Source organism: Lissotriton helveticus, chromosome 12 (genome assembly GCF_964261635.1).
Source record: "Lissotriton helveticus chromosome 12, aLisHel1.1, whole genome shotgun sequence".
Lineage (NCBI taxonomy): Eukaryota > Metazoa > Chordata > Amphibia > Caudata > Salamandridae > Lissotriton > Lissotriton helveticus.
Window position 1 is genome coordinate 370503042 of NC_136073.1, and position 18008 is coordinate 370521049.

Here is an 18008-nt window from a genome sequence, read left to right on the forward strand (position 1 = left end):
AAAGCCAAGGGCGTTTCTTGGTGGGAGGGCGTATTGATGGACGGCAAATGGTCTCTTTAAAATTGGCATATGTATTAATGCCTGTCATATTTATAATGTATCATAGGTAGTGTGTAATGTGATCTGTGCTTTGATGGTTTTAAATTTTAACCGAATAAAGAAACTTTTTGACTTTGACTTAGACAATATCAACGTTGTGTTTAGGAGCAAGAAAACACTGGGTGGAGAGGGTTTTGGGATTCATGCTGACCCTCAGCACAGTTTGGCAACAAGAAGAAGTGTGAGAACACTAAAAACACCAGTATTTATGTTGGGCCGCTAAGATGTTTCTAGTAAATGTTATCATTTGATGCAGGGTGACATAGAAGAGTTAAGTTTTATTTGTTGATAAGGGGGTGCTGGAATGGCCATTTCTTTAGGGTCACCTACAAACCGTTTGCTTTCCTCTCCAATTTTTTGCTGTATTAGTTTTTGTTGACTTTAGGACTCTGGGCACTTTACCACTGCTAACCAGTGCAAAAGTGCATGTTCTTTCAGCTTAAAATATGGTAACCTTGGCTTATCCTTAATTGGCATATTTAATGTATTTCATATTTAATTGCACTTCAGTATTCAAAAAGGAACTTAAGGCCTTTCTAATGAGCAAATTCCTCCCTTAACCAACAGCAGACCGAACGCATCTTTGCTCTAATTAGAGTCTAACAGACAATCTTTCGATTTCCTATATTCTGTTCTCTACAGAAAACGACATAAATGCAAGAAAACAACCCTACAACTTATAGGAGTAAAACTATCGCTCATCCTAGATCAGAATTTAGCTCTATATTTATAACCACTCTGTTTGCAATGTATAGTCCTCTGTACTAAATATGTATTGGGATATCCTTTAGGACAGGTATATCTAAATGCCACATATCATAATATTTAGGACACGTACAAATATACTGTAAGTTGATGGCTAGTAATCTTTTTGACATGTATTATTTTTTAAAGTACAAATGATTCCACGTAAAAGTGAATATAGATTATTGATAGTTTGTTTAAAGGACTCATCAAACAAACTGTCAGAAGAATTATAATACAGTAGAATTGTGAAGCACTCTGATACCCAATTTGGGTCATGTTCACGCTATACAAAACACTGAATGAATAAATAAATAAATAATGTACTTATATGCCACTAGTAAAGTGGATACATGTGCTCAGAGCCTGTAAATTAGATGCTACTACTGGGCCTTTAGCACTGATTGTGCCACCCCTTCAGTAGCCCTTTAAACATATCTTAGGCCTGCCATTGCAGAGCCTTTGAATGCAGTTTTAAACTGCCATGTCGACCTGGAAAGTTAAACCTCTTGCCAGTCACCAAACCTTCCGTTTAATACATATACGTCACCCTTAAGGTAGGCCCTGTGCAGCCTAAATGCAGGGTGCAGTGTATGTGAGTGGTAGGACACGTACTTTTGTCACAGTGGACACTTCCTCTGGGTCTGTACGATCCTCCCTAGGCCCTCTTCCAGGCACCTCAAACTCAGTGTGCTATAATAGCGCTGAGGTGTCCAGACGGGGGGAAGGGTGTGGGAAGGTAACAGTGGGGAAGGAGATCTAAAAGAAAAATGGCAAGTCAAACAAAATAGCACATTACACAAAGATATGTGTTATTCATATGTCTAACTCTCATAAAGTCTTTGGTTCAGACTTGTTGCTCTGCTGTGTCTTGGTAATAATCATAGAAGACGCAAGGAGCTTGTATCTTGGGACTCCCACTTGATACCAGTAATACGGTTAACAGCACTGTAATGCATTCACACCAATCACAGTTTATCAGCACTGTAAGGCACTCTTTATATTTATCTTCACTCTCATCACTCTGAACGTACACACGGCAGTTATAAGCATTACCTATGTGGAGTATTTCCTATTTGTTCTTTCTAGAAACAAAGTATTTGCCTTTTACAGTCTTCTTATCATGCTCCCATGATAAGGAACCGGAGAACTGTAACCTCTTATCATGATCCCGTGAGAAGGAACAAGAGACATGCAACAAAACAAGCCTCAAGCCAGAGAGTCCAAAGAACTGCCCGTCCTGAAAGCGGAGCATCACGTGAGAATGGTATCACGCTCCGCTCTGCCAACATAGGCGTGAATCACCTTTTATATCAGAAAGGGCTTACTGGTCAGAGCATGGCCTGCTTGGTGTGCGAGCGGAGGGCTTGGAGAAATGTCGGCGTACCTCTAAAATTCTGCTGGAGCCAGCGGAAGATCAAAGGGTAAGACTTCCTGGACAGTCGGCATAATGCATGAAGACTCTTAAAGGCCAGGTTGTGCCTCCGGAGGGGACCGGAGGATCAGAGCTCCTGTTACAAGCAAGGCCAAAGAATAGTGTGCAGCTCCCATAGAGCGGGCCCCTATTATGAGCTGAATCCACACCCAAGATGGCTGTCCTCCAGGGCGTCTGAGAAATGAAGTCCCACATTTATTTTGCAGTAAAAGGAAAACAAATGCTGTTTAAACTTATGGCATTTTGCATGGTACTGTGATAGCAGTATATGCTAAGCATGAACATTATGTGAAGAGCACAATAAAGATATTCAAAGCATCTGAGCAGGACATGTCAACCACCAGCGCGCAGAATATAAGAAATACTGTTTGGCACAACTGACTTTTCGGTGCGACTAGCACCACAAGAACAAGGGGCTACCCACAGGGAATTATGCAAGCACCATGGGTTAGCTGGATCGGCCCCTAGAAAGTGAGTCACTGCGACACTGACAACTTTAAAGTTTTACATGTCCTAGTGATGAAAAACTCTTAAATTCTATTTTACTATTGCAAGGCCTGTCTCTCCCATAGTACCTTTTTAGGTCGTGGACCGGTGCACTGTGTAGCAGTGGGCGGAGTCTGAAGATTTTATGTTTTTTAGTTAGGGGAGCTTCAACCCGCCCCTCTTCTCCATTGGCTGGCTTCCTAAACGGAGGCCAGCCATTGGAGGAGAGGGGCGTCACTCGGTTGAAGCCCCGTCTTTTTTGGATTCGGGGGCGTGTTTTTTGCGTTCTTTCGCCCTGTGACGTCATCCGTCACTCAGAACGCAAAAAACACGCCCCCGATTCCGAAAATTTTGGACGTTTGCGGCTGCCATTTTTTGGGATTGTTGCCCGGAACAGCCTCGCTGCCAATTAGTACGGGTGCCCACCGCGTGTTTGTGTGCTTTAGCGAGTGCCCACCTCGCTTCTACATTTTTATTACCTACCGAGGGGGCCCACCCCTCATTATGCCCGAGTTTGTCCCGCCGTGGCCGCCCGGAAGTCAGGCAAGCCGGCCTGTGATGGGGGTGGGGCCGCAGCAGGACAGGAAGCGTGGAAGGCAGGAAGTGGTGCGAGAAAGGAGGATGGGAGCCTACCCCGCCTCCTCGAGTGCCGGCGCGGGGCTCCCGTGAGTTGATGGGAGCCCCGGGAGAAGCGTCTTCCCAAGCAGGGCTCCGTGTGCCGATGGGAGCCCTGCGCATAACTGCGGTACCGGCCGCCACCTGGGAAAGCTGCCGCGTGCAGCCGGATGGTCGAAGAAAACTCCCCAGCAGAGTGGGGAGAAGCAGGGTGCCGGCCCCGCTCTGGAGCCCGGAGGAGCGTTCTGGAGCCCGGAGGAGCCTCCCCCCCACCAGAGAGAAGCCCGGTAAGTGAGGGCTGGGCAGGGAGGATGGCGGTCTCAGTCCCTGAGCGGGCCCGTCCTGCAGCGGGCGCTCGCACGAAGAGGAGCTCTAGTTGTGCAGAAAGGCCCCGGTCAGGGCGGCCCCGTTGGTGCAGTGGGCCGCTCCAACATTTAAACAATGGTTTAGAGGGCCTGTGGGGGTCCGGAGGTCCCCGAGTTTGGGGGCCCCATTTGATCGCATTATCGGCACTTGGGCAGCCCCGCTGGCGAGAGAGCCGCCCCAACGACAGGGGGCATGATTGTTGAAAGAGCCTGTGTGGCTCTAGCTCGGCCATATTTACTTAAAGCGCCAGCGCGCTCCCTATACTGGGCCCAAATTAGTTAAGGGGCCATGTGTTTATTTCTAGAGCCAGAGGGCTCCAACCCGTGGCACATTTTTGCACAGTCTTTGTCCCAGGGCCCATGTGGGGCTCCAATGTTTGGGGACAACTTTTATTTACAGAGCCCGTGTGGCTCTAGCCTGCGCACATTTGTTTAGAGCCTGAGTGGCTCCCTGGGGACACCGTACTGTTAGAGCTAGATGGCTCAGTTTTGCGCAGTCCTTGTGTTTGAGGAGTCAGAGGGCACATGTAGTGTTCTAGAGCCTAGAGGGCACCAATCCTGTGGCGCAGTTTTCTTTCAGAGGGGCAGTGTGTGTGTATGGGACTCGCTATGTGTGTGTGTATGGTGCTCGCTGTGTGTGTGTGGGGGCTCGCTGTGTGTGGGGCTCTCTGTGTGTGTGTGTGGGGGGCTCTGTGTGTGTGTGTGGTGCTCTCTGTGTGTGTGGCTCTGTGTCCGTGAATACTCTCTACTACTCTCTAATGCTAACCTATTGCCATTGTAAATGACAATATCATTTATTTATGTTTTTTTTAAAAAATGAAAAAAAATATCATGACCAATGCCAATAGCTCTACCTTTAATAATGCAGAGACCATTGCATTGTAAATGCTTGTTACATCTTATAAGTGTAATGTCATATCGGGAAGAGAAGGGACCCCCAGGTTTGGTGTCTGTGGAATCACAATTTTAAGTACCAACTTATGTTGATGTGTTAGATTTTAAATTTTATTCTAAAAATGGCACTTTTAGAAAGTTGTCATTTTCTTACTTTAGCCATTTGCTCCCTTGAGCCTATCTCTGAATACACGTCTGAAGTGATTGACAGCTAGTCTAGATAATAAAGATAGTGGTCCCTGATTAAACAGTGATTGGAAATCAAATAAATATAGCCCCAATCGGTACTATATTTGAGCCTTTGATCCAGGCGGAAAAAAGGCAGTTTAATATACAATTATATAGAATATACAAAACATGTGAATTAATAACAGTGGGACACAAGCCTGTATCCATAAACTCACATAACAAGAGAAAACAAGAGAAGGCTCAGGCAGCATGTGGTTGTCTGAATGGAATCATTACAATGGAATAGACAACATTTGTTGGAGGTCACCTTTACACATAATGTAGCACATAAATCACAGGGTATAAGGTTGACAACTTTGTTGATGTATACAGGCTTGAGTCCCACTGTTAATAATTCACATGTTTTGTTATTAAACTTGCGATTGATGAGAAAACATAGATACGAACTTGAATGCATGCTACAACTTACTAATCCTGACCTCGTTTTCTCAACAGAGACCTGGGCAAATAATGCTTCTAAACCGGATTGGAATGTGGTGTTACCCGCAGGATGCCAGGTTGCCTGAGTGGATAAGGTGGGAATTAGCTATAATATACAGGGCCCAGTACACAGTAAGGATTGAACCTGCACCATCAGTGGAAGCAGAGGCAGTGACCTTTAGTATCAAGTACAATAACACTATGTCCTTCCCGGGTCGCCTTATTTATAGGCCCCCAGGTGTGCAGACCTCCTTCATTCATACACTTCAGACTTTTCTTGAGTCATGTCTAGATACCAGGACCTTTACAATTTTGGGTGACTTTAATTTCCATCTAGAAGCAAACAACAATCCCGAAACTGCTACACTGATGGACAATCTTTCAGGATTTGGACTGAATCAGATAGTAGCAGAGCCCACACATATAGCAGGTCACAGGCTTGATGGTATATTCACTAATAATCAAGATATGGAATTGATAAAAGTGACGCCTCTGCCGTGGACCGATCATAATGAAATACACTTTAATATAGTAAGCCCACAATCAGCAAAAATCATTGTAATAGACCACCCATGGTCAAATTCCGCCAGTGGAAAGCTATCCAAATAAAGTGAATTGGTAGCAGTCCTGGCGGAAAACCCCCCTAACATCATGCTGGATTCAAATTCGGCAGCAATTACATTCGACGACTGGATTAGGTCTTCAATAAATCGGCTTGCCCCAGAAGTAACCAAGCAGCCCCACAGACAGCAAGCGACTCCACCTTGATATGTAGATGAGCTTAGGCCCATAAAAGCCAAATGCAGACGTCTTGAGTGATTGTGGAGGACAGACTATAGTGACAAACTTAGAAGGGAATATAATCTAGCTCTGGAGGAATATAAAGTAGCTATAATACTTGCAAAACGTCCTACTTTACAACTAAAATACAGGCAGCCAAAAATTCATCGAAGGAGCTTTTTAAAACGGTTACAGCTTTATCAAAGCGTATGCAGGATTCCCATTTTAAACCTGATAAAAATGTTGTGTATAAGATGGCTTCCTTCTTTCAAAACAAAGTCCAGATAGTGTATAATGAACTGCAGAAGACAGTATCTACTGCAACTGAAACTATAGAGGACTGCTTAGTAGACAATCCCACTCACAGCAGTCTGTCAACATTCTCTGTTTTAGCGGCAGAGAAAGTAAAGGTTCTGCTACCATGGACAAAGTCTGGCTCGTCTATGGACCCCTGTCCCCCCTCTATACTACACATGGTTTCCGGGGAGATTAGTGCTTATATGGTTCCCCTTCTAAATGAGGTCATTAGTTCAGGAGTCTATTCACAAGTTTGGAAAAATGCCTGTATCAGGCCTATCCTGAAGAAACCTACACTGGACCCCTTGGAGGTCAAGCATTACCGCCCAATATCATGCCTCCCACTACTTTTATTTTTTTTGCAGAGTTTTATATAGTGCGAACTAGAACCGAACCGAATCAGTTATCAGAGCGCTTTACATAGCACCAGTTACGTTACATGAGGACACACTTTCATTTTAGGCACGGGGAGATTAAGTGATTTGCCCAGAATCACAGGGGGGTTTTGGCGTCGTTACCGAGTCTCAAACCAAGTTCCCCAGGTCCGAGGCCGAGCGCCTTAGCCGTTAGGCCAACCCCTCTCCCCAACTGACTAACATTTTTGAAAAAGCCATTAAACTGGAACTCGCCGACCATTTAGATGGTAATCTCCTGTTGGACATCACCCAATAAGGGTTCAGATTACAACATTCTACTGAGTCCGCCCTCATAATGGCCACAGAATAAATCCGAAAACTCATGGATGGGAAAGAAGAGCCATCCTCATCCTGCTATCAGCAGCATTTGATACCGTTAACCATGCGGTGTTGCTGCATCGGCTGAAGGCAGTGGGATTCAGAGAAGCAGCTCTAACTCTGCTAGCATCCTTCCTCGCATCCAGGGAACAGTTGATCCACTGGGATGGTCTTACGTCGGTGGACTTGTGCCTGCCATGTGGAGTCCCACAGAAGTCAGCTTTGTCACTCAGACTGTTTAATATCTATGTCACCCCCCTGGCTAGACTAAATAAAGATCATGGCTTTACCTTAGTTTCATATGCAGACGATACACAGATAGTGGTATCGGTTATGCAGAGGGTGAACATCACTCCCGACTGCTTTCATAACTGTCTTAATGCAGTCATGGCATGGATGAACTCAAACTCTCTCAAACTTAACACCAAAAAGACCGAGGTCATGGAGTTTGGGAAGGGCCTGTCAGTGTGGAACCAACTATGGTAGCCGGCAGAGGCTGGTAACTGCCCAGTTACGGTGACTAAGGCCAGGAACCTTGGATTTATGTTTGATGATGAGTTAAAGTTCGGAAAACAAATCAATCAACTAACCTCCTCCTGCTATTTTGCCTCAAAAGTCCTGCACACAATCTTGCCATTTATCCCATTAATTCTTAGGAAAACGGTAATTGGAGCCCTTGTCCTTTCCAGAATTGACTATGGGAACGCATTATACTTAGGAATTGACAAAGGCCTGACAGCCAAATTTCAGTCTCTATAAAATGCAGCAGCGCATGTGCTGCTTGCCCTCCCTAACCATCACCCCACTTCTGCTAGTATCCGACAGCTGCATTGCCTCCCAGTCCCTCAGCGGGTACAATTCAAGGCCCTCTGCCTGGTGCACAAGGCGCTTTATGGAGGAGGTGCCTTGGATGTTCAAACTCTATTTTCCTGGTACGTGCCACAACAGAGTCTGAGGTCTGCCAACACAGGGCTATTTCCGGTCAAAAAGATTTAAAAAAAACAGATGGGGTGGTAAGAGCTACTCCCATCCAGCAGCTAGGCTGTGGAACTCACTCCCAACCCACATCAGACTACAGCCTTATAGGGCTATCTTCAGGAAACAGGTCAAGACTTGGTTTTTCCCTTAATTGTCTAAGATTGGCTAGCATGTGCATCAGTTCGAATACACCCCAGCGCCAAAACGCCTCGGCAATCGAGCGCTTTACAAGTATATCAGTCAGTCAGTCAGTCATTATGAGATCTTCCTTTGGGTTCCGGTGCTAGGTACTGGCATCACGCCACCTGCCCACAGCAATGTGCATTTTTCTAAAAAAAGGAGAGACCCCAGATTTGCTGTTTTTGATGCTGCTTTGGTTGGAATGAAGATCATTTTTCGTCGTAGCTTTGAGCTGTGTGGCTTTTCGTTGCCAGTTCGAGTGGAGGAGCGCCAAAATGGAGACCACCTCTTTCCTCACTGTGTCATTCAGCTTGGGGTCCAACCACTGCCTTGCTGTCTGGTTCGCTTGTTGCTCTGAATTAATGTCTGCCTTTCCTTCAAGTCCAGCCTGTTCAATGCCCTGCCCTGGAGATAGCTGAAAATCTCCTTCAAGCGATATTTGGGACTAGTGTTATATATATATGTATATCCATTTATATATATATATATTATGCATGGTTGCTTTTTTTATTAAGGGTGTTTTGGGAACCCCATACAGTATTTCTGTCACTGTGTTGTTGCTGGGGTAAGACATGCAAATATTTGTCCAAGTTGTTAGGATTATGGTCCTGAGGTGCAGTGTGGTCTGGTTATGAATGGTGATTGAAGTTTTTTTGTTCCACTCTTCCTACTGGTTAAGGGTGAAGGGCAAGGTTTAAGCCAAATGACTGGTGATTGAAGTTGTTCAACCCTTCCTACGGGGTAACGGTGAAGGGCAAGGTTTGAGCCAAATGACTTGTGTTTGTAGTGTGAATCTTTGTTCCACCCTTCCTACTGGGTAAGGGTGAAGGCCAGGGTTTAAGCCAAGTGACTAGTGGTTGAAGTTTGGTGTTCCACCCCTTTCTACGGGGTGAGGGTGAGAGGCAGGGTTTAATCCAAGTGATGTGTGATTGGAGTGTTGTTCCACCCTTACTTTGGGCTAGAGTGAAGGGCAGTGTGTAAGCCAAATGACCAGTGATTGAGGTTATTGTTCCACCCTTCCTATGGGGTAAAGGCGAAGGGCAGGATTTGAGCCAAATGACATGTGTTTGTAGTGTGAAGTTTTTTTTCCACCCTTCCTAGGGGGTAAGGGTGAAGGGCAGGGTTTAAGCCAAATGACTGGTGGTTGAAGTTTGTTGTTCCACCCTTCCTACGGGGTATGGGTGAGGGGCAGGGTTTAAGCCATATGACGTGTGATTGAAGTGTTGTTCCACCCTTTCTTTGGGTTAAGGTGAGAGGCTGTGTTTAAGCCAAAATGACGTGTGATTGGAGTTTCTATGGGTGGTTCACTCCTGCGCCACCGGTGGTTTGTTCCCTGTGTGCTGTCTTTTATGCTGGCCTGGCCAGCTTGCATGTTTGTGGCATTAGGGAATTGGTAGAGGGTTTGTGGTGTGGAAATGTTTTTGCTCAGGAAGGGAGAAGGTGAGTGTATTCTTATTATATGTTTATTTTTATTTCTTTATTTGCTGTGGTAACATGCTGGGTCTTTTAAAATTAATATGTAATGACATGCTGCTTTTTCAGTTATTCATCAAGTGTGAAATGTTTTCCACCTGTTATTTCCAGGTACCTTTATTTTTTAGGTCTCGCCCAGGAAGCGTGCATGTGCTGCTCTAGGATAAACCTTTTGAAATCGGTCTGCTCCTTTTCAAGCACACTCATGCATGTGCTGGCATCCACCTTGAGGGAGCAAGAAGCGGCCCGCACGCTACATGGGTCTCGCGCCGCCGCTGCTCGCTCCTGCAAGGCGGATGCCAGCACAAAAACGAGTGCTTGAAAACAGCTGTTTTGCATTTGCCTGCTTTTCTTGCTGTCGCTTTTCTTTGTCCACAGCACTGCTTTCAGTTCTAATGTAAAGAGCCTTTCACAAACAGAGCGCTTTAGACAGAACACTGACGCCTCATGTGCACAGCTCCTCATTAAAGCCACAGTTGACACCGAACGGCACCCCCCCTCTAGCCCTTACCACAGCAACTGCACCACAATTATGGGGATTATTTACCAGACATGGGGACAGGGGGACATATTGCTTGCGTCTTGCCAATGGCAGCCTGGCTGAGTTTCTGACTGCACAACAGACACATAACAAACAGCCGGGGAAGCATGCTCGCCCAGAGGCACAAATATACAGTGTGCTTGTGCACAGGGCATAGTGAGGAGCACAGAATATAAGGTGATACACAAAGTGATGTCTGGAGGCATTTTGCTCTTTGAGTTGTGTTTGCACAGTAGTTTTGACCACTGATATGATTTGATATGTCAAGCGCCAACAGTACAATTCGTTTCGTGTTTTGTAGAATGAAAGCTCTTCTCGAACGTCACTGGGGCACAGGGAATGGGTACCCTCTGGGCACCAGCAGTGCAAGCTTCAACTGTATACGTGTGACCTAAACAGGTGTCACATGGGCATTAGAAGTAACATCACGCACCCTATCATGCGCGTGGCTTGCATCGGATATGCTCATGTGCATGGTCCGTGACATAGGGAGGGAGGGAGGGGGAGAGGACGAGGCATGAAGGCCTTGGAATCAAGGAATCAGGTTTGTGTCTGGGTTCAAGATCCTGTGATTCTGGGCAAATCACCTAATCTCCCAGGTCCCATGAAAATGAATAAAACTGCAAAAAATAAATAGGACTATGGCAGCTTCTGTTCAACTCTTGCACTCCAAGTTTGTAAAGCAAAAGTGTCCAGTCATTTTACCATGGGGGGTCGCCAACAGATTCCCTTGTTCAGGTGACTCCACGTCTACCAAGAATACAGTTCTGTACACTAGAGATCCAGGCATTTTCTGACAAGCATTAACAAAGCAGCATGGTAATTTATTGACTGTCATTTCTTTTTGTATAGTTCTGCCATGTGATTTTAGTAGCTGTACTATAGGTAAGGAGTGTTCGTTTCTGAGCTTATCTGCATGGAGGCTGTGAAGGAGAAAGGGGTTAAGCTCTGAGCTCCGCCATGAGAAGGATTGTCTAGTAAAACATGGCGCCGCTGAAGACCACGCAGGTCATACAAGAAGCCACAGGGAAGGGGAGGGTTGTTCATAAAATGGAATCTAGCAGCTTTGCTATGAACACCCACGACAATCAATTTTTTAGGAATAATTTTAGCATTTAACAAGAACTGCCTTGAATGCGTTGCACATCACTCCAAGCCCTTTTCGAAGTCGCCTGCAGTGGATAGCAGCTTCCCTTGTCATTGTTAGAACTATGTTGTAGGCTTTCTTCTATGGCAGCGCAGGCCACGTTCAGTTAGGGAACTAGGTTTAGATAACAAACAATGTTTCTATCAGATCCTAAAGGATGTTAACAACGACAATATGCCTCTCACAAACTCAAATTTAAAACATTGCCTCAAAACCAATGCGACCCTCGTGCATCACAGCACATTGGCAGGGCACGTACTCGTATCTTTAGACACTGGTGTAAGAAACACCCTGAATGGAAAACTATTATCTGTATACTTTCAGAAACACCCCAAAATTCTTGGAACTTATGTACATGACCAGCAAACCCACATCACAAAAAGGACTAGTTCAAAAGTGATACAGGTGCATTTTTTTGAATTGAGGGATTATAAGACAAACAAATACTTGTGCATTTAGGACATAAGATTTACGGTTGGCTGTGTTATATTTGCATAGTTAGTCTGTGTAAATCACTGCCATGAGCTGCACAAATAAAAATAAAGAACCGTGCCTTGCAGTCTCTTTGCATTTTTCCAATACAAGGCCACGGGAGGGATGGGGTGAGGGGGGAGGCAGAAGTAATTTCTTTGGGAATCACCCTTTGTCCATCCTCAGACTCTTTGGTTTGAGGGGCAGCTTAACTGACCATGCACAGCAGGGTGAAGCAGGAAATGCTGTGCACTGCAGAAAGAAAAAAAATTCTACACTTGGTTACATTTTTTTCTTTGCTTTTGCTTACTTAAATTGTTGTACTGTAAAATTCTTCCTGACTACACCGGGAGCAATGCACATGCAGCCTTTTCAAGAAACAATCTCAAACAAGCATTGGCATAGCCAATAGGTCTAGCCTTTGGGACCTTATAAGTATTTATTTATGCAGCACAATATCCTTGGTTCAACAACATCAACTGTTGCATGGCTAAACACTTATAAGGCGCAAAGGCGAGACCTATTGGCTATGCCAATGCTTGTTTTTATTTGCTTTGGTAGAGGTTCTTTGCAAATAATATGTTATAAAATGTGCTTATTCAGTTATGCATCATGTGTGCAATGTTTTCTATGTGTTATTTCCATGCACCTTTATTGCATCTTGTTTGCTATTAAGTAAACATGCATGCAAGAGTTTCTAATGTTATTCTTTGTAAAGAAGGGAGATGTGTTATACCTGCTGCTCAGCCAGTGTGACTGGGGTGTGGAATGTTGGTGGTGGTTAGATGAGTGAGTTGGAGAATGTGCTGAACTGTAGGAAGGTTGCTCCTGGTGGGCCTCTTCATGACATCTACTTAAATAAACATCTTACATAATCTACCCTGGACTACTGTTGTTTCTTCTACTACAACAAAGAGATTCTCGTAAGTGAAAGGAAATGGGCTATGGGTCGTCTCAAAAGAATGAATTAAATTAAATCATGCATAGTACTTTTGGTATAATAAGAACATTGGTACCATTTCCCAACACTTGCCAAAAGCTAGGCATGGAATATCTGTCTAAGAAACTCTCCATAATGTTTACAATCAACACACTCGGTCAGGCAGGGTTTTTTCCCCAATTTAACAAACCCCAACTCCAAATTGCACGTAAACTACTTAAAATGCTGCTTAGTTGTAACCCAATTTTCTCTGCACTAGAAAGCTACAATAGGACTAGAGATACTAATGGAATGTGTAAATGTGTTTGAAAAATTAAATCTTGTAATCTCCCATGCCCTTATTGATTGTCCTCATTATTTATTCGCTCATAGAACATTTTTTACTATCGTTTTTTAAAAATAACAGATTTGGTCAAGGTGGAATGCAATTACATTTTTGGCGAATATGCAATTCTTTGAAGTTGCCGTAAGCATTACATGTTTTCTAATACTTATTATAGATCAAAAGTTAGTCTTTAATTATGTAATGTTCGGATGATGGTTTATGTAATTGCTGTATGCTTTTAACGTTGTGGATGTTTATGTTTAATGGGCATACGTCTTAATAAACTTATTTTCACTATTACTACCACTCTCAGTAGTGAGAAATCTCTGAACATATCTTTTACAACACGGAATCTGACATGTTAAATGACCATTTACGATAAAATATGTAATCTTTTTTCTTTGTTTTATATACCCCTGCAGAACGCAGTCTGTATTGCAAGCAAACTAACCTATGAATCAGGAACAGAAAGGGAAGACAAATACAATCTTATATAACAGCTGAGATCTGTTGGCTTACTGAATACTGCTCTACCCACAATGAACCAAGCATTAAAGCACTGGAGAGAAGCTGCTACTCTGATTGTAGCTGCTAGAAATGGAAATACAGTTTTCAAAAGGGCTCCTTTACCCTTCTTAGAGGAGAAAGGACCCAGCTGGCCTTTGAAAAGTGCCTATGACTATGAAGTGCTTCTACTTAAGAGAAGCAAGACAAGCAGTTACATGCCCAGCGCTTACGTTTTTCCAGGTGGATGCATAGACTCTTCCGATTTTTCCAGTGAATGGATTGAAGTGTTTAGTAATTATAAGAAAAGCCCAAACTTTGGACTGGGTTTGGTGAAACAAGATCCCAGGTCAAGACCTCCGATATTTGCCACAGACAGAATGATGTTTGGGTCGCCGATTCCAGGAGAGGTAGCCTTCCGCATCTGTGCAATTCGAGAAACCTTCGAAGAATCTGGTATTTTGCTTGTTCTTCCTAAAGGCAGTGAGAGAACTCCCAGTCAGGAACTGACAAAGACGGTGCATTTCGATGACTATCAACTCAGTGCTTGGAGACTGAGGATTCAAGAAAATCCTTCCCATTTTATACAGATGTGTCAAGAGCTGCATTGCCTACCAAACATCTGGGCTTTGCATGAGTGGTCCAACTATCTAACCCCAGTTACTGGAAGAAGTGTAATGAGGAGAAGATATGACACCGCCTTTTTCATGTGCTGTCTGCAAGACCTGCCGCACACACTTGAAGACCAGAAAGAAGTTACTTCCTTTATGGTAAATGTTTTTCCTACATATTGGTAAATGCCTTTAAGAAACTGCGTCAAGCCCCTTCTTTAAATTGTAGCATCCTTAAATAGAGTGGGCAGCTTTTCAGTACAGTTTGGCAGAACCTGCACAGAGTTTGAAGCAAAGCGTTCAGGCAATCAGATGCCCAGAAAAAATCACATTACGCACCCTATCTAGATTCTCCATTACCCCCTCCTGGGTCCGCTCCATCCCAGTCCTTACAACGTGAGGCAGTCCTGCCTCCACCCCGCCAATCACAACACCAGTATTTCAAAAGCTTACATAAGCCCCTCCCACCTACCGCCATGCCTGTTGTTTTTCTGCTCCGACGGCGGTCGGAACGCTGGTGCTCCCGGTTCCTGTTTCTGATTTTCTTCACAACGGGGTTGTGAGTGTTTTATTTGCAGTGTTATGCTTCTGCATTATTTACTGTGTGAATTTCACTGGAGTATTTCATTTGCAGTTTTTCACTTCTGCATTGTTTCCTGTGTGTTTTTCTCTCTGCGCAGCCGCTCCGGTCCCCCGGTTGGCCGCGCTCTTGTTCTGGGGTCAGGGACTCTCCCCGTTCATGTGCTGGGCTGGGACGGGGAGTTTTCGTGGTGTCCTGGCCCCGGGTCGTTCCGGCTCTGTGGTTCTAGTGCAGCGTCTGGCCCCCACAGCCATGGTCTTTTGACCTGGGACTGTGGGTGGAGACTACAGGGCTGCCCTTATATTGTTTCTTTCATGTCACCAGTCTCACGTTACGTGATTTGGTGATTGGGGGCAGTGTTACTTGGAGGTTGCTGGCCACTGCCTTTGTTGTGTGGTGAGTTCCTGTTTGGTTCAAATTCTCGGTACGTTGTCCTGAGGATAGGTCTTTATTTGGGTGACACTGGGTTGTGTCCCTAGATCCCTGGCTGTTGTGGGGTTTTTCCGCACAGTTTGTTTCCTCTGTGGTGGTTGACCTTCCCTTCCATGTTGTCCTGTTGGATATCCTGACTGATGCATGGCTTACGGCAGATACGCAGGGTTTTTACCCGTTTTTTTGGGATGGCGGTTTCGCCTGGCAGACTTTGTCTCTCACTTTCCTGCATTTCCATATGCTTCTTTTTCTCTTGTTCGGCCTGTGCGTCACTGGTCCTGCTCATGGGTTGTGTGGAGTTGTTTGGCTGTTTATGGGCCCGCCTACCTGTCTTGGCTTGGTGGGTTGAGTCTTCTCCTTGGCTGACGCGGCACTGGCGCCTTGGTCCACTGTCTGTTTCTGTGGCTCCTTGGCTTTTTGGCTCCCTCTACTGACAGTCTATGTGGTGGTGCTCTGTCTTCCTCTCGGCCCTTTCGTTGGTGGGGGGGGGGCTGTGTTCCATTTGGTTCCCGGCCTCTGTTACGCCTGCGCCTGCCCCTGGGTGTTGGTCATCTGGGGCTTTGGGTATTGTTGTGCCCTGGGGGGAATCTCCGTGACCTGTTGGTTGCAGTTGCGTCTCTTCTTCTTTGGGTCTGTGTCCCACACCTGGTGCTCATCTGATAATGGGTTCTCTGTCTCTGTTGCTGTTGTGGTTTTGGGGGTTCGGATCCGTTGTTCCTGGCTTGTTGGTCCGGTCTGCTTTCCGACTGGTGGGTCCTGTCGGTCTTTGCTCTTGGTTGCCGGTTTCCTTTCCGGGCCGTCACCCTTTTTGGGCTGTTTTCACAGTTGCTTCATTGTCTTTTGGCCCGTGTTACGTTTTTCCTTCTTCTTTGGGCGTCGGACTGTTTTTGTCTCTGGGCACTGTTGTGCTGGTTCGGGTGGCGGAGCGGGGCAAGGGTTCCTCTTCTACTTTGTTCCTGGTGCCCGTTTGTGTCCCGGGGCTTTATACCGTTTGGTGTCGCAGGGCGGTTGTTCCCCTTGCGTTCGGTCGTTCCCCTCTTCCTGGTGGGCGTTTTTTATTTTGGCTTCCCTGGATTTGGGAGTTGACTGTTTTTCACGTTTCATCTGTCCGGCTGGTCCGCGGTTCCTGTGGTTTGCTATGGATGGGTTCCTTTCTTTGTTTCGTGTGTTGCCTTTCGGCCTCTCTCTTGCTCCCCAGGTTTTTCCATGGTGCTGGCTCCTGCTGTGCAGGTTTTTTGCTGATTGGCAATTCCACCCTGCTTGCACCTGTTCTTATAAGTTGTGCAGGGTCAGGCCTGGTCAATACCTGGATGGGTGACCACCTGGGATGGCCAGGTGCTCTAATTTTTTTTTCCTATGTGGCTTTTGTCCGGTTTCTGCTTCCACCCTCCTTGTGGCTATTCTTGCGATGGTGGCGTTGATGGCCTTGTTCCAGTTTCTGGGGTTCGTGTTGGTTCTGGCCATTTTTCATCTGTTCTGGGCCTTCGGTTTCTCGGGGCCTGTTCGTCACTTTGCAGGGTACTGTTTTCTCCCTCTGGCTCAGTTCTCTTCCCTGTTGACTTTTTGCGAGTCCTGCTGGGTCGCCCTTCGGCCCTTCGGGGTTAGTTGCGGATCCAGGAGGCGGTGGCTACCTCCACGGCTGTAGGTCCTTGGGCTTGCCTGCTCCTCCTGTCCTTGGTGTTTCTTCTGATTGACTCCTTGGGTCCTTTTCCATGCAGGTTATGTGGCTCTGGTTCCTCTCTCCCCTGTTCTGGTCCCTACTTTGGACTGGTGGCTTTGCTCTCCCAACCTGGTGTTTGGGGTGTGTTACAGCTCCCTTCTCTCCTCTTGTTGTCCTTGGACGCTTGTCCTTGGGGTTGGGGGCAACGTTGGGGTCCTTGGTGGCCGATGAGTTTTTTGATTCGTGCTGGCCTTCCTGTGGTTCATTGTTGCTTACGCCTTCTTGGGGGACCAGTTGCATGTCTCTGTTCCAGATGCATTCCATGTTTTGTTCCCAAAACGCTATTTCTCCTTGGTATGGCTTCTGCCTCTGGTGGCACAGGCTCCCACGGCTCACTCTGGGCAGTGTCTCCTCGGTTGGCTTTGAGTTTCTGTTCAGGAACGTCTGGGTTTTCGTTTGTAGTCGCAGATTCGGCCTTTTCCTCCTGTCCTCTGTGTTCTCTGTGTTGTGCCAATGGGTGCTTGCTTCGGTGGCGCATTTTCTTTGTTTGGTTCGATTTGGTGCGGACCCTGCACATTTCCTTGGCCTTCGGGTTTTCTGTGTGCCTTCCCTCCTATTTTTTCCTCCCGAATAGTCAGGGGATGTAGAGGGAGGTGTGTAGGTGTCTGTATCGTTGGCCTCACTGTCTTTGGTTTCTGCTCCTGCTGCTGCTGGCAGGGGTCGTGTTTGGCTGGACTCCATTGACTCTGGCTCCGCTTTTGGGTTCGAAGCTTGTCTTTGTCGCTAGCTTCTGATGGCCTGGCTCTTGTGCGGCTGTCATTGGCGTGTTTGGGCTGTTCCTCTGTGGTAGCTGGTGGCATCCCGGTGTTGCGTCGGCCTTCAGACCTTGGGTGCTGTGGTCGTCATTGGGGTTCTTCCCATTGGGTAGTTCCTGTGCTGGGGGATCTTACTTCTGTGCTGGATTTTCTCAGGAATGTTTTTTTTACAGGGCCTTACCCCCTTCCGCTTTGTCTTCTCAGTGGGCGGCGGTTCATGCTTGTCGGGGTCC

General features: G+C 46.0%; 1 protein-coding gene across 2 annotated transcripts in view; it reads left to right on the top strand.

The window, feature by feature from the left end:
- The window catches only part of LOC144799915 (acyl-coenzyme A diphosphatase NUDT19-like), a 244771-nt gene that overhangs the window by 221108 nt on the left and 5655 nt on the right, over positions 1-18008 (top strand). Inside the window, exons 1-2 of one of the 2 annotated variants that reach the window (XM_078671533.1) lie at positions 5336-5402; positions 13596-14447. In XM_078671533.1, the coding sequence (XP_078527659.1) occupies positions 13713-14447 (735 nt within the window). In that variant the 5' untranslated portion in view covers positions 5336-5402; positions 13596-13712. Of the gene's footprint in view, positions 1-5335; positions 5403-13595; positions 14448-18008 lie in introns of those variants that run through there. The other variant, XM_078671532.1, reaches the window with a different exon arrangement.